Source organism: Miniopterus schreibersii (genome assembly GCF_964146895.1).
Source record: "Miniopterus schreibersii genome assembly, chromosome: 2".
Lineage (NCBI taxonomy): Eukaryota > Metazoa > Chordata > Mammalia > Chiroptera > Miniopteridae > Miniopterus > Miniopterus schreibersii.
In genome coordinates this window covers 11,589,458-11,610,348 of record NC_138102.1, presented here as the reverse complement: position 1 = coordinate 11,610,348, position 20,891 = coordinate 11,589,458, and the positions used below count along the sequence as shown (strand labels likewise).

The 20,891-nt window shown below is 40.2% G+C and overlaps 1 protein-coding gene across 2 annotated transcripts in view; it reads right to left on the bottom strand.

Moving 5' to 3' along the window:
- The window catches only part of MSR1 (macrophage scavenger receptor 1), a 58,627-nt gene that overhangs the window by 19,941 nt on the left and 17,795 nt on the right, over positions 1-20,891 (bottom strand). For both annotated transcript variants that reach the window (XM_081128140.1, XM_081128141.1), the window contains exons 5-8: positions 18,376-18,562; positions 14,911-14,991; positions 10,520-10,609; positions 6,608-6,661 (exon numbers count right to left, since the gene is read on the bottom strand). In XM_081128140.1, coding sequence (XP_080984266.1) covers positions 6,608-6,661; positions 10,520-10,609; positions 14,911-14,991; positions 18,376-18,562 — 412 coding nt within the window. The remainder of the gene's footprint in view (positions 1-6,607; positions 6,662-10,519; positions 10,610-14,910; positions 14,992-18,375; positions 18,563-20,891) is intronic.

Sequence of the window (20,891 nt, the reverse complement as noted above, 5' to 3'; positions counted from 1 at the left end):
AATATAAATGTAAGGTTACCCAAAACGTCATTAGAATGTTTTTCCTTTTTTCTACATATTCACATGCGGGTTCCTTTAACTAGTTCCCGTGATGAGCGTCTGGAAGGTCGCAGGGATGCAGGTATTTTACTTTGCGAGGGATGAGGCCGGATGTGTGAGATTCAGGGGAATCAGGAGGTGGGAGCAACCAGCACCCAGGAAAGGGCAGGGTCTGCGGGTTCAGCCGCCGTGGGGGTATCTCTCGGACGCTCCACGTGCAGACAGGTAGCTGTGTTGGTCCAGGGCCTCCGCCTTGAGGTCCACGCTGCGGGGCAGCGCATTTCCCGAGAGGCCAGGAGGGGCGAGCGACAGGTTGCGAACCTATTTCCAGACCGTGCTTTAATCGGAATGACATGAACGACCCTGTGCGGTCTCAGGCTAAACTCACTGCAGAGGCGGGAACGAGGCCCAGTGCCTGAAGCAGGCGGGAGCGCGGCTGGGTCCGAGGCGGTGCGGGTGGGGAGTGGCTGCGGGGTCTCTCCTCCGGCTGCAATCGGCACGTAACTGGGTGCATTTCAAACTTTACTGGTGAAAACACCTGGCTGGAGCTGAATTGAGTATTTTTTTTCTCCTCAGTGGATCTGGTGAGAGCTGGGCTGTGAGCGTCAGCTGGGATAACAACCCCGCAGACAAGTGCTGCCTGCTGGACCCATTACTGAAGGAATTCTCTATTTCAATTCACAAAACATTAGTAGCGCACGCCATCAGGGAACGCCTCTGGAGTGTTCATGGAAGGATGCGTTCTTAGCAACAGTCTGTGGCATCATATACGGCTTTCAGCGTTACAGAACTGTCTAGAATGAGCAGTCATTCTCTGAGTTACCTGGAGCCACGGCTGCTCAGGTAGGCTCTGCTGCACTAAACCAAAAGTGGGGCTACCGAGAAAAGCGAGGAGGTGAGAATGAGTCACAAGGAAACAGGGACATCGAAGCAGCCAGATGGTATTGAAAAATGTTAAAGTTGAGCCAGTTACCGAAAAAAGATAGAATAGTGACAGACGGCTCCTTCCGCTGAGCATAAGTAACTCTCCCTGCTGACAATGGAAGCTTTGTGAGCATCCCAGGGAGACTACATCCCTCATAATATCCTTGGGGGAGAAACTGGAGGCAATAGATGGAGGGGATTTGAAGGCGGAAACATAAACAAATAAAGATTAACTGAGAGCGCTTTTTGGAACTTGATCTAATGGAAGTCATGCTGTACAAATTTTTATCTCCTTTGGGTCTTCCAATGATTAGGCCCATCCTGGAAAAGCCAAACTGCTCGTGACAAATCTTTCTTCCTCCTTCCCCTTTCCATACCCTTCATACTACATATCTCTGGTATTTATATAAAAAATACATAAAACCAGCGTGGGAGTGTTGAATGGAGTCGTAGTTACAAACGGGGACTTTGAAAATTGATAGACTTGGCTTTGAGTTTCTGTTCTTCCATTTATTAGCAGTAAGCTTCAGCTTCTAATCTATACAATGGGAATAATATTACTTACCTCAAAGACTCTTCTGAGGATTAAATGGGATAATGTATCAGAAGTCCCTTGTGTACAGCAAATGTTCTTTAAATGTTCATTATTATCATTATTTGGTGATTGGGGGAGAAGGCTTTACTTTGGTCAATTGAACGCTTTGAGAAAGACCAGAATTCATTGACGATTGAGTCCTCGGTAGACATCAAGGGAAAAACAAGTTGCTTGCTCCTATCGTTGTATGAGTTTCAAAGTAAGATACTCTAAAGTCACATCCCAGTTGCAGTCTCATTGGCACGAGCAAAGCACAGTAAAATATACAAACAACCCACATATTAGTAATAGGTGTGTTTAGGACAGAGCCTCACACAGTGTTTAATTTTATGGTAGGAATTCTTTTGCTTGAGTGAAACACTTAACCTTCCAAGGTAGGGTGAGAACATAGCAGACAAACCATGTGACTAGCATTAGAGCTTGTTTCAGGCTTGTTTTCTTTCCATTAGACACTATTAAAGTTGGTACAATTTGTGCATTTGAACTGGGCATTTGGCATCTATTTTTGTTTAAAGAGAAGCCCTTCTTCCCTAATTTGGGAAGTCCAGGTTAGTATTTCACACACTTAAGAATCTATTTGTAATCTCAGGTGTCAGATAACTTGCGAATGGAACCCCAGAGAATTGTCCCTCAGGATCTCCGGGATCTAGGCCATTCTGTGGCCAGTGTGGACCAAGGCCTGCTGGCTGGAGAAGAGGGAGCTAGGGCTCTACCTGCTCCCCAGTGCGGAGCTGGGGAGGAAGTCATGTCCAATTAAACCATGGACAAAGAGATCCAACTAGTCTCCAGATGTTTACACTAACTGGCTAGTCAACGTTACCAGTTTGCCAATATTTAGGACTATATGACAATTGGCGGATTTCCCCCCTTCCGGCCCCCCTGGCCCCTGGAGACTTTGGTGTTGTGCAGGCAAAAACCCAGAGTACCACTGACAACTCTGATTTATTTAAACGCTTCTACAGCTCTCTCAGCAGTGTCTTGGGCTCGTACTATGTCTTTCAGAGCCTGGACTCTTATTTATGAGCCTGACATTATTTTTTTCTGACCTCTGTTGACAGCTCTGGCCTCTGGCATGCACTCTGTTTAGTTGCTGTTTTTATTTATAATTTACGCTCTTCTGCTTGACTCAAACTCCTTGATTTGTGACCTGGTCACACTTGCATTGCTCTAGCTAACGTGAAATCTTATCTTATTCTCTAATATCTCTCTTTCTGTCCATAACATTTATTTGGCTTCTTAAATTTTCGTTTTGCTTTCACTCCTCCTAATTACAGATTTGAAATGTCTGCATTATACTAACAAGGAACAGCAGTTCCAGTGCAGAGAGACCACTGCGAACCATACCTTACATATTTAAAGCACTTTATGATTATATAGAGCATCTCCACACACACGGTATCTCACGTGATCCTCACAACAACCCTGTGAGGTAGGTGTTAAGATGCCCATTTCGCAGGGAGGAGAGCAGAAGTGGTGAGATGCGCACAGGCACACTACTGAGAACTCTACTAGGACCTAATGCTGTGGATCCTCGGGCTATGTGTTAAACCTTGAAGGACAGAGGAGCTGTGAAAATGGGACCTATTAATAGAGAGATATTCAAAAATAACATGGAATCCCACATTATTTCAGAGTCATTTTTTAAAAATCTGTCTTTTCTGACCTTTTCTCCTTTCTCCGTTTGTAGACCTTTTTTCACCTACACAAAATATCTCCAGTTCTAGTGAAATATTTCTTTTTCTCCAGGAACTATATTGGTTATTTATAGCACAAAATAAAAAGAGCTTTTTAGAATAATAAATTATCAGCATTATTCTTTCATGATCGCAATCCCTGCTTGCAATGGCCAGATAATTTAAGGAAACAAGTTTTGGTTTTGATTCAAATGTGTTGAATGAGCTGTTCAAGCTCCACTTTACCTCACTATAAAACTTGGGGGGAAAAAATGCTGTAATTTGGACAGTAAGAAGACAAGAAGGTAAACTAAGCAAATCAACATAATTTTCCTTTTTAATATTTTAAGGCATTTAAAAATCTTGATCTCCTCTAAACATCTATAGAGCCCTGTTCTTCCTCCAATACAGTTCCGCTGTATTGTATAATTGCTTATTTACACATTTATGTCTTTGATGGACAATGAGCTCTCTAAGGCCAGACACAACAGCTATCTTATTAGCTATGAAGTCCAGCTCCAGGAGGTACAGAATAAACATATGTTGAATGAATGACAGAATAAATGGATTTTCTTTTATGTTACCCCTATCTCTGGTTGAGAAGTGTTTTTAAGTGTAAAGAACCCACATCTAGTCAGTACCCATGAGGTTTCTCTTAGGACCCAATGGGTTAAATTGGTTCATCAAGCACTAGATGAATGGGTGGCAGAGGACTCCTGGCCTGGCTCTGAGGGCTGGTTGGAAAAACATGCCAGTCAGTGCAGTGGAAGGCATCCCAGTTAGGGATGCTGGGCGATGGTAGTGATGCTGCGATACTGGAGTGGGGAGGGGTATGAGCATGAGAACAGAGTCCCAAACAGCGCCCAGGACTAGGAGAGGAAGCCACGAGGAAGCCGGGCACCACACGGGAACCATGTCGTTTGGAAGAGCCACAAAGAGATCTTGGAGTCAGCTGTGCTGGTGATTTGTCCAGAGGTGAAGGGCCTTTTAATGAGATGGTAGCAGAAGGTGTCCCGCCCAACCCACCTGATCTTAAAAGGGCCCTGCCCTAATATGATCAGGGAGTGGAACTGGTCCTGACACATATGTAAAAGAGGAAATCAATTATTATTTGTATTATATTTAAATCATGCCTGAAAAATATGAAAGAATGTATATTAAAATAATTTAATATAAATTTTTATAGATGTGGGGAATCAGGCACTTTCATACAGAATAAGTTGGTATAATCTTTTAGGAGCCATTTTCAAGAATCCATCAAATGGTAAAATGCTTGCCACTTTTGATCTCCTGATTCTACTCCTGGAAAATTCTCTATTAAAAAATATTTGCACAAGATCATGTATGAGAATGCTGTATGTAGCACTGTTTATTAAAGCCAAACCAAAGCAAGCAAAAATCTTCAAGTGTTCATGACTAGTGGACTGAGGGATATATTGGGGTAATTATGGTAGAGCTGTATCATGGAATAATGTATAGCTATTGAGAGCCAAAAGATAGAGCCATATGTACTGATAGGTAGATGACTAGCATATTAACTTAAATAAATAAAAAGCAGAACACCCTGTCTAGATGTTTGTGTATATGATTCTTTCTTTCTTTTTGAAATATTATAGTTATATACTCTCCATGGAGTCTGCAGGCTATATACACTTATATACAGAAATATCTCTCTTAATGCTTTCTCAAAGAAAGAATGCACATAAACTTTAAACAGCCATGAAATTATCTGTAACTGAAAACACTTCTGAAAAAAATGTTCAAAGCATTTGATAACCTCATGCAACAGAAGACTGTGTGTGTGTTCAGTTTACAGGCAACAAAGTAAAGAAGTCCTGTATTTGCCAAGATTAACCAGAGTCTAAGTTAAGTAGCTCAGAGAAAATCTCAGGAGGAGAAGGGGAGATAAATGTGAACCAAAGATAAAGGAAGAGATACACAGAGAGAAAACAGTGGAGATGGGGAAGAGAGAGTGATACAGGGAGCTCAGCTGAAAGTCGGTGGAGTGACAAAGAGAAAGGGGAAGGAGTGGATAAAAAGTGCACAGCAGCCCGGCCGGCGCGGCTCAGCGGATGGGCGTCGACTGGGACCCAGGAGATCACGGTTCGATTCCCGGTCAGGGCACATGCCCGGGTTGGGGGCTCGATCCCCAGTCGGGGGTGCAGGAGGCAGCCGATCAGTGACTCTCCTCATTGATGTTTCTCTCTCTCCCCCTCTCCTTTCCTCTCTCTGAAATCAATAAAAACATATATATATTTTTAACATATACAGCAGACAAAAGTGATCAAAGGAGAAAAGATATATGTACTAATGTTTCTACTGTTTTAATATAATAACAATACTAATAATCATTGAAAACCACTAAAGCCCTTTAAGGAGACACATGATGTTCAGTGTTACGTAATTCAAGGGAAAATAGATCAACGATGCAACATTTACGGAAAGCGTCATGTGGTTACCCCATACTTCGATGCTGGCATTCACAATGGTGACCCTAATTTGTCTAAAGGTTGCATCTGTACACAGTATTAGGTTAAAATCATTACCTTTGTTAATGCAGAGAAAGTGTACTGTATTTTTTAAACAATAATTATAGCAGAAAACTGCTAGATTTTTGGTATGTTAAAGGATTTGGCATGATCTGTCTAAAACAGACCCCTACTGGGTAAAGATCATGATCCCCATGTATGTGTATCAGGTACTCCTGCAGACATAGATTCAGCCAAGACGATAATTGCCTTTGGCCTGGCATCTTGAGGACATCTCATCTAATATTTAGTTTTTGAGGCCCAATTTAAAGACTCTCTACATTGCAATATGAGGTTAGGCCTCCATTGAACAGAGATCCCTTTTGCGAAATCTCTTCTGTTGTAGTTTTGAAGGTCTCAGATATAGAATCCCACTTTTGAAGTTTTGGGCAAAATAAAACAAAACACAAAAGCCCCACCCATCTGAGAATCAGTCTGCCGGGGTTCTCAGATTGTCCAGATTCCTATATTAATATTTCAGTTAGCTCAGTTAATACGTAAGGAGGCTGCAACTGTTTCTAATCATAAGCTTGACTTTCCTTCAGCAGATATAAATTGGCTTGAAAATGGAACAATTTTCTATGTGGAATTTTTAGAAAATTGGGCTCCTCACAAAAAACAAAATACAACTGGGTAATGATATTCAAAGAGTTCTATAATTTTGATCTGTTTGTTCTACTCTAATCGGCACACGATGTGTGTGGGAAACTGGCTGACTTGCACAGAACCTCTGCGGATCGATGATGGAGTTCTTTCTCAAAGTTGCCTCCAGCCCAGACCACTACTATCAAAGCTTGTTTATTACAAAGGTGAACAAGAAAAATAAAATCAAGAAACTATAAACTTACATGGCATGCTTCTGCTCCCTTTTTCTCCCTTCTGGCCTTTTTGTCCAGGGTTTCCTTGAGGGGTAAAAAAGCAAACAAACAAAAAACTCTCTTTAAAATCAGGGCAATTCCCAACGCTTGCTTTCAATGGAGGCGGAACATCACAAAGTAATCTGGAATATCACTTTCTAACAACCTACAGAAACTCAAATATAATAACAACATCCATGATGATGATGATGATGTTATTTTAGAAACCCTATTACAAACCTGGCACTGTTCCAGGTCCATCCTTTATATACATTATGTTAAATTATGTGCAAGGGCATTAAATGTGCCAGTTTCTTAAAAGCAGGCAAAACAGGTGTAATCAACCTGCTTTGGACTTGGTCATCTTTTTTCATTTTCCCCCTCTTCCTCGGACTGGGCCTTCCTCCCTCTGTCCCCCAGGAGCCCTGGTCTCCGACCTCCATCTAAACGGCATTGTTCTGTTCCCATTACAATGCTTCTGCCTTGTTTCCCATCTCCTTGGAGTGGGGCATCCCAAAGGCTGGGCTGTGAGTGAATTTCTGGGCGTGCAGTCCCTGACCTACTGAATCAGAAACGCGGGGGTCAAGCCCAGCAAGCGGCCCTAACGGGCCTTACCGATGATCCTGGTGTCCGCTCAAGTTGGAGACCCACAGACCTAAAGAAACTCCGTGCACCCTCAGATCAGCACGGACACCACAGCACGTCTTGCCGCACAGAGTCAACATCCTCTGCGCCCTGCTCCCGCAGCCTGTCATCCTGCTTCCCGAGCGCTGCTGACTCACCGCCTCGCATCAGAGCAATGCTTGTGCGTTTCCCTGCTGCCTGACCTTGAAGGCGGGGGCTGTGCTCCATTTATCTCCAGCACACAGTGAACTCTCATAAAACTGTGTCGACTGGGTGCGTGAATGAATGAATGAATGAATGAATGCATGAATGAATGAATGAATGAATGAGTGAATGAATGAATGCTCTCCCAAGTACTCTGGCTAGTGGGCACTTGTTGAGCTCTAGGAGTCTGAGCACAAAAATGCCAAACACTTGTATAAGCCGTAGCTAATAACCAACGTGTATATCCGCCTTGCTTGGTGATAAGAACCGTTGGAAGCATGTTGAGATACCTATTGATTACTCACTGTTCATAGTTATAGTCACTTATAAAGTAAAAAGGAAGTTATAAATAAACTGTACTAGAAAGAGTCCCAAACACAATCTCACCATGATTTGATTTTTATAGAAATTCTAAAATGTGGGTCCTTTCATTAGCACTGTTTTACAGATAAGAAAACTGAGGCACAGAGAGGCTCGCTGTGCGGAGAGGCAGGACTCAGACACAGGATTCGAATACATGCCGTGCTCCCTCTGCGAGGTGAAAATGTGTGGGGTGCCACCCCTGCATTTCCCAAGAGGGCAAAGAAAATATTATACATGGAATAACTATGTGCCCCCAAGAAATCCAAGGGCAAGCCACTTGGGCAAATGTTTAATCCCCCAAAATGAACAACCTAAGATTAGATACTTCACATAAACTTTACAGGACCATCTTTTTAAATTAAACTTTAAAGAGAGGTCCTTGTGAGGAAATTTCTGGAAGAAAACTCTTCCAGGGTGGGAACTAGCTTGTCTGTATCCCCACCTCCAAGTAGAGGGTAGGAGGCCGCGCAGGGGTGGGTCAGGGAGGGAGGGAGTAAATGAGGAAGCTGCTTCCCCTTAAGTCAGATCGGCTGTGCGATAGCTACCCTGGGGTTCACTCCTAACTTTTTGCCCCGACCACTTAAAGAAAAACGTTGTGCAAAATAGAAAGACTGTTGTGAGAAATAGTGAGGCCCTCTTAACATTCCTAAAATTTCTTCTTCATTTCCCCTTTTTGTGTAGATTTCTAGAAAGACAAATTAGTTCATCATAAAGTTAATCATTATGATTTAATGTCAACAGGAAGTTACAAGTAAACTGCACCAGAAAGAGTCCCACGCAAAATCTTAGTATGGCTTGCCGAGGACGGTAAACGACTAGCCACTGGAGACAGACTGTAGACTAATACGCCATTTTAACTTCAGACTTAGAATACAGATATGTTTCCTCACTGCACAGAATTATTTTCAGTTACCTTGGAATCTATAAGTAGCTTTGCAATTTTGGCAAATTCAAGATTTTTAAATATTTACCTATTGAACCTAAATTGCCCATATAGGAAATGCATAATTCCGGAGTGATGCAGATAATTTCCAACAAATGAACAAACACTTCTTCTCATGTTGCCAAAAAGGCCTGGTTGACGTGAGATGGTTTTAGAGACGGCTGGTACATAAATACACCATCCAGTTTGGGTACACAGGTCTCTGGTGGGAACTGAGTGTAGGTTGCTTATTTGTGGCTAGCTGATTTTTCTCCAATCCTAATGCCATTGACACAGTCCATAAGCATGGATTCTGTCAAAAATACCTCAACACACCTGTTAGAATTGCTAAACTCCAAAACCCTAACACCACCACACGCCTGAGGGTGCGGAGTAACAGGAATTCCCATTCACATCTGGTGGAAATGCAGAACGATACAGCCACTGTGGAAGGCAGTTCGGAAGATCCTTACAAAGCTAAACACAAGTTTACCACGCAACCCAGCAACAGCACTTCCAGGTAAACTCGCGTCCACACAAAAAATGTGCCTATGAATGCATAAAGCTCCTTTTTTTTAAAGATTGCCAAGACTTGGAAGCAACTAAGATGTCCTTCGATAGATGAATGGATAAATAAACTACAATACATGCATACGATAGAATATACTGTGCATTAAAAAGAGCTATCAAGCCACAAAAAGATATGCAGAGCCTTAAATGCGTTCATTTAAATTGTTAAGTGAAACAAGCCAATCTGAAAAGGTTACATATAGTTTGACTCCGATTATATGACATTCTGGAAAAGGTAGAAGAATGGAGGTAGCAAAGGATCAGCGGTTGAAAGGGGTTGGGGAGGAACTGGAGTGACCATGAGTAGGTGGAATGGACCGCAGGGGATGTTTAGACCAGTAAAACTACTCTGTATATATAATGGTGGATACATGTCATTATACATTTGTCCGAATCAGGGTAAACATCGCCAAGAGTGAACCCTAATGTACACTGTGGACTTTAATTAACAATAATGTATCAATACTGGTTTGCTGGTTGTAACCAATGCACCACCCAGTGCGGGTTATCAATAGCGGTGGCTGTAGTAGACAGGTGGCACCCGGGAAGTCTACGTTTTCTGTGACATTTTTCTACACAACTGAAACTACTCTAAAAAACACAACATATTTTTTAAAAATGATAAATATCATGTTCTCTTGGTCATAATTTACTTTAAATTAGGAAAAAATAAACCTGCTCGAGTCTAAAATTTCTGTGCAAAGTTCATAAATTCAAGTTTAGGCTACGGGCTAGTATAAGAAAGAGAAATAACATCCTCATGTATGTAAATTTGAAAGGCCCTGAATCAGGCTGATGGTTAAGTAGTAATATACAACAGCGGGCAGTTGATCTTGCATAGGATGGTTTTTTTGCTAACTATAACTTAAGAGGGTTTGGCCAGTTTGGGTTAAAGCAATATTTATACTTTGCTTGTTTTCCTTTGCCAGCCTTTCCACTCTCTTTGTTCTAAAATAGACATCATTCTTCATGGTGACTTAAAGTTGTGTGAAGTTTATAGATCCTCCGTTGTTGTTTTAACTATTTTCTTTGGGACATAGAAACTTCAGGAGGATAATAACCTGTTTTGAAATGCTGCAGACTACTGAATACACCGCCTATGAGTGCTACTAGTCACACTGTGATGACCACTGTTTCGTTATCTAAGAAGTTGAAACAATATCTACGATCTAGTATTGATTTTATATACTCTATAAAGAAAATATACGTTATCATAATACCTGGCCGCCCAGCCTTCCCCGCGGGTCCTGAGAATCCTCGACTTCCAGGAAAGCCAATAGCTCCCCGGTCACCTTTAAGACCTGGTGGACCTGCATGGGTAATGAATGAAAACACGCGGTAACAATTCATTTTTCATACAGACTTCAGAGTATAATGAAACAAATTCATTTCATTAATGAATATTATAGGTGAATCTCCAAATGGAGTAATAGCATCTTTCCTAAAATTGCATACACTATCTAAACAGTATGTAGAAACATTCATTTTATATCTAAACAGTAGGTAGAAACATTAGTGTATTTAGTACAGTGTAGGTTTTCAATAAATAACATTGTTATTACAAATAAAAACATATCAGGAAAAAAATCTTGGTGTTTTAACCAGAAGACTATGTCACCTAATCAGGAATCTTCAAATGGCAGGATTCTGCTCTCACTATAATGATAACTTTTCAATGTATAAGATGAAAATTGAAGCCTTAAGATTTGTCCCAGAAAAAGCACAGCTCAAGCAATGAGAATTATCAGAGTATTTATTTTTAAAAATTGGGGTCCTAGTTCTAGAATATATTACTATAGCTCTCGTAGACTTGTTTTTAAGTATTCCATTGTAATCCCAAACAACAATGTAGCTATGCATACACACACACACACACACACACAAATAAAAACAGCTGTTTTTTACCCTAAATCGCTGTGGTGACTATGAAAACTGCATATAAAAGCAAATATTATTTTCCTGTGGAATAAAATATTCCATTTTGAAGTCCAGTAGCTTGAGATAAATTATTGTAAAAAAAAAAAATCCCATTTTAGGTGTGTTTATCAGTTCCCAGAAATCCTTGGGAAGTACGTTATGAAAAATTGAATATACATCTCTGCCAATGTCAATCTCTTAGTATATTGCCACTAATTTACAAGTTCCAGGAGGCAGGGCTTTTGTATATTTAATTCATTAAAATATATTTTCTTAGGTTCACTCATATAGACACCAAAATTTGGGCTAACTGTTCTCTAAGAAATACTCAGTTTAAAAAGTATATTATTCTAAATAGTTAAGAAATATTATTCAACCTAGTATAAATTTTGGACTTCAACAGATATCAAGCAGATATTCAAAGCAATAAAATGATAAAATATGTTTAGAAATATTAGTAAAGTCAGGACATCTCCATTTAAGTATACAATATATACTATGTTGTATATATATCGATGTATATATATTGGCATATATATGCATATATATAGATAGATTGTATATATAGTATGCACATGTGTGTATATGTAGTGTATATATGTATGTGTGTGTGTGTGTGTGTGTGTGTGTATATATATATATATACATACACAGTATGTTTATATATGTATATAGTTGTATAAATAGCATACAGCCTAAGAAAGACCTAACATCAGTTTTCAAAACAGGCTGATAGGCTAATATTTATACCTTTCTTCATTCTCCAAGCAGGCAGTCAGACCTTCACACTTGTAATTATTAAGATTTGTCAGTCAATTTTACAAATAAAAACAGTGACTCTCAACTTTCTTATTTCTTTATCTTAGAACATCCTCTACTTTCTATAGAGTGCTACTCACTGGTGACTCCCATTTTTACCATTTTCTCCATTAATGCAACAATAAAATACTGAGCGTGCACATTGCTCCAGTTCCTGCCCATTCCTGGAGTTACAAAGGTTCTTATCCAAACAGACCACCCAGTGTGGAGACAGGTGATAAGAAAGCTAACAAATAAATACAGAAGGTAATTTTGGAGATTAAAATTTTAGAAAAATAAAGAAATGTAACAGCAAATGCCTCGGGGGATCAGAAAGAGCCCCTCCAATGATGGCTCACTGGGTCCATCACAGTGACATTCAGAACGCAGCTCTTCAACCTGGGATTGTGTTACGTTTTCAATAGGTGAACAAATGCATGCACAAGTGAAGCACATGCGATACTAGAAATTACTCCATTAATAGATCTCTATTATGGGAGACGTTTAAGCAGACTCCATAGAGCCCACAGTTATGTGACTAGTTTGTTTACTGATGTTTGAAAATGTGATCCCCTAATATAAGCACTGCCATTGAATTTTATTCCAAGAGACCAGATTCCCTGGGCCTTTCAGGGGGCAATTAGCTAGTTTTCTGCAATAACCTTTGGCAAGGGGAGAGGGTCTGGCACCTGCTTTTAATCCACAGGCAACACAAGTACATTCTACACAGAATCTCAGCTATGCAATGTTAGTTTCAAGGGGCCTTACACTTCATTCAATTCAAATCTGTCATCTTCTAGAGGCAGGAACAGAAGACAAGAGAGATCCAGCCATTTATGTAAAGCTGGTCTGACCATTATTCACACATCCTGGGTCCCCAGCCCTCCAGTCAGGCTTCTTTCTGCCGTCCAGGAGACTGGTTAAGAACACGGACTCTGCAGTCGTGTCCACCTGGGTTCAAATACTGGCTCTGCCATTTACCAGCTGCCGCTTGATCTCGGGCAGGCCACTTAACCTCCCTGTGCATCTGTAAAATGGTATGTTATTTGTCCCTCTATCATATGTTTGATGTGATGATTCAAAGAGCTAATTAGTTGCCCTGGCCAGTGTGGCTTAGTTGTTTGAGCGGTGTCCCTCACTCCAAAAGCTGCCAGTTCGATTCCCAGTCAGGGCACTAGGCCGGCTTGTTGGTTTGGTCCCTGGTTGGGGTGCATGCGAGAGGTAACCGATCGATGTTTCTCTCTCTCCCTCTCCCTTCCTCTCTCTCTAAGAATCAATAAAAACATATTTTTAAAAAAAGAGCTAATTCCTGTAAACCACTTAGAAAAGGTGTCTGCCTTATGATAAATGCTTTGTCTTGGGTCTCCTCTCCCCCCTTCCCTTTCTTCCTCTCCCCCCCTTCATTCCTCCTTCCCCCCTATGGTGACCTAATCATCTGGAAGAGTCAATCATCGCCCCAACAAATGAAATCTTTCTGTCAGGAGGGCCTGGATAATGCCTATTTGTGTAAATGAGCAGTACCCACTGCAATAGGCAAAGTCCTCACTACAAGAATCAAAGCAGCTTTGCAATGGCACGTGTTTGTGGTATTAACTAGAGCTAAAGCTTTTAAAATCCCTCTTTGTATTTCATACATCCATAGTTCAGAAATAGCTGCAAAAGATGCTCCCAGATGAAGCTTTGCAGGGCAAGTTGTAGCCCAGCCTGCGCGTTTAAGGCTGAATTATGAAGCATTGATAGTTGCACTTTGTAAGGGAGGAGCTGACAGACCTCTGACAATAGCAGCTCTGGCAGCTGACACAATACTAGTTACTTCACCTGCTTATGACATTAATGCACCATTAAAATCTGCTCAATGCTAGTCAAGTAGAAAGATTTTCTGAATAAGGAATCTTACCTGACAGTCCTTTCAAAGGCACACAAACAACCCATTATATATACCATATAATAGATAATTTTTTTCTTTAAAATTATTTTTAAAACGTTTTCATGTAAACTTTATATATTGGCTTTTTAAACACTATGTAAAGGTCAGGCAGGTGTAAAATCCATGCTTTTCATTTTTAAAAATTATTTTTCTGATGTAACCTGGGCTTGTCAATACATTGATCAGAAAAAAATAACATTTTATATAATCAGAAGAGAGAAAAAGAAGATGAAATACATGGTATTTAGACACTTTTCTGTCAGCACAAACAATCTAGTTATAATTAGACCATCCAATATACTCCTCACTTTCAAAAGGCTTGTGGGGTATTTGATTTCTAGCCAAGAATAGCATGAAAATCATGTTACTGTTATTGTCTTCTTATTTTCTTGAGAGCAAAGAAAGTTTATGCTCTTTCTCCTTTTTAGTCTTGTTACCTTCTTTCAAAATATTGCCTTCAAGATTGCAACACAGGCAGAGGAAAATGATTTGAAACAATTTTGCTCCGACTAAAATACAGAGAATGTCTGACAGCAAAGGAAATAGTCACCAGCATTGTAGCCAATATTTACATTTGGATTTCATAGGTTTATGCAGATATATTCCACTTACAGACTATACGAGAAATAGAAGCCAATTTGCCTTTGACTTATGTGTATATTTTTTGCATCAGATAACTTGCAAATAGATCCAACGTGAGGATGATTTTCATGTTCTCCTTCACATGTGATCTAAAGCTAGGCCATGCACCGTCTGCAGCCCATGGGATAGAGAGCACTCCCTAGATTTACAAGGTTCATCAACAACCCCACGTGGCTGCTCTGCCCAGAGCATTTACCTTTCTTCAGTCAGGGCTTGCCACTCAGTACATCAGAGTGATTAGCTGCTGGGACAGGTGTCACGCCCTTCACCGCATACACACACCGCACACACACATGGATGTATAAGGAGTAACTTCTATTACCGTACCTACTGGGCCTGGGATGCCCGGTGGACCAGCTTCTCCAATGAGGCCTCTATCGCCCTTTTCACCTGGGGGTCCAGGAGGGCCTTTAAAAAAGAAATGACAATTACTGGTCATAGTTTTAAAGCATAGGTAAAGTGGATTTGTCATTTGTTAAGACAACTGTGTAAGTCAATCCAAAGTCTTTCATTTGTTACACAATAAGGCAGAATAAATACGACTGACCTTCCCCAATAGAAACATACCTGTGTTGAGTAGTGCAATGCCCTATACTGATAAGAAGGCCACAGCCCTAAATTAGACAACTTGATTATGTATGACTATTTATGTGTGCCTAGTACTTTTCTGGGTTCTCAGAGAAGAGAGAGTCAGTGATGGCACAAACCCACATTAGTATGTGCACATGCCTGGCATATTTCATCACATTATGTTAGATGCTCTGTGGAAAATGTGTAAGAAGGAACCTGTAACTCACGAGTGATGATACCCTCAAGGGAAACAAAACCACACATAGCAGACAAACAAAACAATGTGGTTGAAAGTAACAAACTCAGGTATTTGTTAGATTCATATCGGCATGGGTAGCAATGTTTGAAAATATAAATTCTTTGGCCAATCTCTCCTCCCCTACACCCCCCAGTCTGATCCATGCTTCAATGTCACCAAATCTATTCTGTTAATCAGTCTATTAAGCTCTTTAAATTCCACATATAAGTGAGATCATGTGATGTTTGTCTTTCTCTGCCTGGTTTATTTCACTTAGCTTAATATTCTCCAGGTCCATCTATACTGTCCCAAAGGGTACGAGATTCTTTTTTATTTTTTTATAGCTGTGTATTCCATGCTATGAATGTGCCACAGCTTTTATATCCACTCATCTATGGATGGGCACTTGGGCTGTTTCCAGGTCTCAGCTATTGTAAACTGAGCTGCTATGAACATAGGGGTGCATAGATTCTTTCTGATGAGTGTTTCAGGATTCTTAGGATATATTCCTAGAAGTGGGGTCACTGAAGGACACAAACAGTAGTGTGGTGAGGGACTGGGGAGGGGGGTGGGAGGGGTGGAAGGGATCAATGGGGAGAAGAAGGAACATCTGTAATATTTTGAATAAAAAAATTTAAAAATTGTAAAAATAAAAAAAAAAGACCTCACTGAGGGAATGGGATTTGCAGGGCATTTAGAACCCTGAATAGAACAACAGGAAAAAGGATTCTGGGTAAGTGGGAGAGATGTGGGGAATGGCAGGCAGGTGAAAATGAGTGAAGGAATAGTTTTTCAAGTGAAATGGTAAATAGAATCCCTAGATAGATATAGATATTATAAAATAAGTTGGAGAGATTACAAGGAAAATTTTAACTACTCGGCCTCACGATTTCCCAGGTGTCCTTGAATGCTGAGTTAAATCAACACTGACTTAGTCATTTGAATTTTCTGTGCCCAGCCAGACAGACATGTGATATGTGGTGGTCACTTCTTCAGAATGACGGTACTGAGCAGGTCTCCAGAACCTCAAGGGATCCTGCTAGATTCCCTCTTCTACACGGAGGGCCCAGGGAAAATACTATTCCCTCCATTTAAAGCAAAACACTTAGCAATTTTATTTTCAGCTCTAAAAGGAAGAACCAAACATGGATGTATCATAGATAAATCAAATAGTCATGTTTTAAAAGAGGCATTTTTAATTGCTGTGGTCCAGCCACATGCAAAGCCCAAGGACAACACAACTATATTTAGCATCACTGGTTAGAGATGTTTGTTTACAAATTTTAATTAGGTTGAGAGATGTAACTACTGATGAATTCTAAGAGGTGGCCACCTAAAGAGGTAAAGATTATTTTATGAGTAATATATTCAGCCCATTTCTTTCGTTTCTTTTGAAGTCCTTGCCTCTGCTTCTCCCTGTTTTTCTCATCTGTTCCATTTTTCCATTTTTTTAAGGTCTCACTTGTGTTTTAGACCCTTCCTTTCCTGGTTACTCAGTTTTTAAGATATCATTGTTGTTCTCAATGTCCATTGTCCATTTCTCTTCATATGCGACATTGAATAGTAATGTTTTATTATATTTTCATTACAAAAGCAACTTTGCTTACAGAAAATATAAAAGCCTACAAAAGATATAAGAAAAAATATAATTTATGATTATATCATCTTAAGAGAACCGTGTACATTTTTCCTGTATTTGCGTGAGTGTTGATTGGTTTTGCATATTTTTCCACATAATCACCAGGCAAACTACATGCTACTGGACATTAAGTAATTAGCAAGTTCTCCTACGCTGTAGCTTACCGTTGGAAACATATATTTGGATGTTTCCCCGGCAATGCGGCCCTGTGCCAGTGGGGATCTGCGTGCATCTCCTGTCCCAGGCGGAGTGCACGGAGCAAGGGGAGTTGACCGTCCGCACCACGCACCCGGCCGCGGTCACTCTGCGCAGCGAGCGGCGGGGCAGGCAGGGCAGAGAGACTCCATCTGCGGCCTGACTTCCGCTGCGCAAACTGAAGGGAAGCAAACCCACAGCACCCAAGCACGGTGGGGTTTTCTGTTTTATTTTAGAAAAGTTGACAGCAAAAACTTTGATTCAGTAATTCGGGCTCTAAAGCAAGACACGAGCATTCCAGGAAAAACTAGAATGTATGAGACAAGAAACGAGGGACATACAGGCTAGATCTAGGCTCTTAGCCTGTGAGATGAAGAGTTTTCACAATTTAGTAGACAAGAAATGAAACTCATAATCACTAAGTATCAGTTAGTTTGCATGTATCTATCTACGGTAACTGGGTACAGCTCTAATGTTGGAGCATAATTCAATCATAATGAACACTGTGCAAAGTGAAATGAGCCAGTCTGAGAAAGACAAGGGCATATGATTTCACTTATATGTGGGATCTAATGAACAAACAGCTGACAAGCAAAATAGGGACGGACTCACAGATACAGAGCAGGCTGACAGCTCGGCTGGGGGGAAGCTGAGGGGTGGAGGGATTGAGCACATAAGAAAAAAAAAAGAGAAAGAACCATGGACATGGACAACATGTGGTGTTTCAGGGGGAAGGGTGTGGGTGGAGGTGGAGGAGGGGATGGGGTAAATGGTGATGGAAATAAATAAAGCAAAATAAATAAATAAATGCATAAATAAACCAGAAAAAAACCAACACATGTTATTTTATAAAATTCGGAATTAAAAATCCCCCTCTTTCTATTTTTATGTAATACTGATACCAATTGGCAGGTACAAAATAGTCGTAAAGGTGTAAAGAACAGCAGGGCAGGGAACAGTCAATAACATTGTAATGCCTGTGCATGGTGTCAGGGGATCACTTCATAAGTTACATAAAAGCCCTCTAGATACGTGTAGCAAAAGTGTGCTCCAAAACTATTTTAAGTCGTAGGGTTTTGAAGACCAAACCTCTGCATATGTCGGTACATTTTAATATATCATCTTCTGGCAGAAAGAGAAGATATTTTACCTTGAATTAACGTGATATTTTTCAGTGCCTGAGAATGTTCCCAATCTTTCAGCCTGAGATCATTCGTGATGTTATTCAGTAGTTTCATTTCTCCTTTTATTTCCTGCTCCAAACGCGCTTGTTTTTCTTTCATAGACATAATTTCTGCTGATGTATTCTGCACACGCTCCTGCAGTCTACGCATCTCCTGCGAAGCATCGGCAGTTTTTGTTGCACAATTATTTATAAAATATGTAAGTTTAAGAAACCCCGGGAGCCAGGTTTTAAAAACACACAGATAATATTACAGGAATATTATGGAATAAGAATACGAAACTTAAGAAAACTGTTTTAAAATATTAATTCTTTGGTTTTGAAGCCTTTGCTCCTTTGGACTGAATCCCTGAATAGTCACACCGTCCACCCTACCCCCTTTAGTTGACTATGTCTAAGGTATTCTTCTATTTCCAAATAGACAGATGTCAAAATGCTAACAAAATAATTTTTAAAAACTTGTGATATGGCTTTTAATTTATTTGTACTTACAGTAGAAACATAGTATTCCCATTCTGTGAATTTGGTGGATTTGAATATTAAATTGTTTCGTAGCAGTTAACAGTTTAATGCCATACTCCCCAGTGGTAATGAACATTCAAGAGAGCCTTTTATGATCAATACAATCTCAACTGGCATATTAACAATATCTTACTTTTAACTTTTAAAAGATATGCCTCTGTATTTGTTTTCAATTACACACAAACACAGTGGGCATTTACATACCTGCATGCATATATAAAGAGATTTGTGAACACGAGTGATCCTACTTGTTTGATCTGGGACATGCTTTTACTTTTTACTCAATAATATAGTAAGAATATATTTACCTATTAAAATACTTAGAGGCTGTCTTACTTTTAATAATTTGGTGGAAATACATTGTATGTATTTTTCATAGTTTATTTGATTCCTATTGATAGAGTTTTGAGGTGCATATATTTTACAATTGTAAATAATGCTATAATGAACACCATTATGTATATGTGTATATATACATCCATGCATGTGTGTGTGCACACACATGCACACGCTTCTATAGGACACCTTCCTGGAAATGAATATGATTAAAGGGAGTAAATATTAAAATTTTTGTTCAATACTCTCACACTGCCCTCCAAATATATGGTACCATTTTAAAATCTTAATAATTGTACCTTAGTGCCTACTTTTTGCACCCAAATACTAGGTACCCTCAATATATTTAAGTTTTCAGAGTCAGAGCACAGTCATAATAAATTCTTGTTACTTAATTTGCTTTTCCACCTGTGATAAGGTTAAGTTCCAAATCATACAGATTTTCGATGATATTTTTCTATGTTACTTTTTCTCTCAAGTCTTTGGCTGGGCTTTCCTTCAGGCGTTGGCCTGTCCCTTTCTGATGTACCAAACCTTCCCATCTCTCCCGGTAACGTTTTCTGTTCCTCTGCTCTGCTTTTACCGCATGGCCTGTTTTCATGGTATGCCTTATACCTTTCTAAGTACTTCTATGTTTAACTGTTGCCAGAATCTCCCATTTGCCCACAGAAACAAACCAGTAATATTTCTGTTGTTTAATCCAGGCGTGAAGAGAAAATTACACTTTCCTTGACTGGACTGGACAAATTGAGGTGAGAGTCAAGGCAGTCAGGCTGTAAAACCTTTGAAAAGAGTTGGACACACATCCAGATTTGCCTCTTCCGTGGCACTGACCTCAACCACAGGGGCTCAGCTTTCACAGCTCTCGCAGTGCCCTCCCTCGCTCAGAACCTTCTAGACTGCAGCTTCTCTACCCTCTGTCTCCTCCCTCCCTGGCTGTTTGGCATTTTCCTTGCAACATGGCAAAAACGAACAGTGAAATAGATGTTTGTAGAACACATCTGTTTCCAAAACACAAGTGCAATCTGCCTGAACTCAGGTCACGAATCACCAGATTTTTATTATTCCCATTAATTACCACATTTCCAACGTGGTTTCAACTCCTCATTTCCGTGGGCTCACAAATATCCCACAGCCCCTGCTGCATAGGGGCTAACACTTCCCTGTCCTTCTACCCGGCTTATCCTCTCTCTCCTCGCTGCGTCCCACTGCTCCTCTGATCCTGTTTCTACATAAAGTAGTATTTCTCTTCCTTCTCCTTTCCCTCCAACTGAATCGGTTTCTACTCCAATAGCTGACCTTTTATTCTCTTCTGTCTCCCGTATTTCTCAATCCTGTGGACAGTTTCTTCTTTGTGTATTTTCTGTAACCCCTCCATCACCCGAGTTCTTGATAATCCAACACCCATTTGATAGCCTCACATATTTATGAACTGTGTGGGAAACATTTAACAGTCAGATTTTGGAAAATGTGATATGGAATAGAAACAGAAGATCCAGGTTGGTGTTGGAATGAGGTTGACAGAGTCCCCATATTTAAATTGCAATGCAATTGTCTTCTGACTCCTTAAGACAAGTGTCATGTAAAAATTCAAAAATTCTGAGTGATTGCACCTTACAAATGAT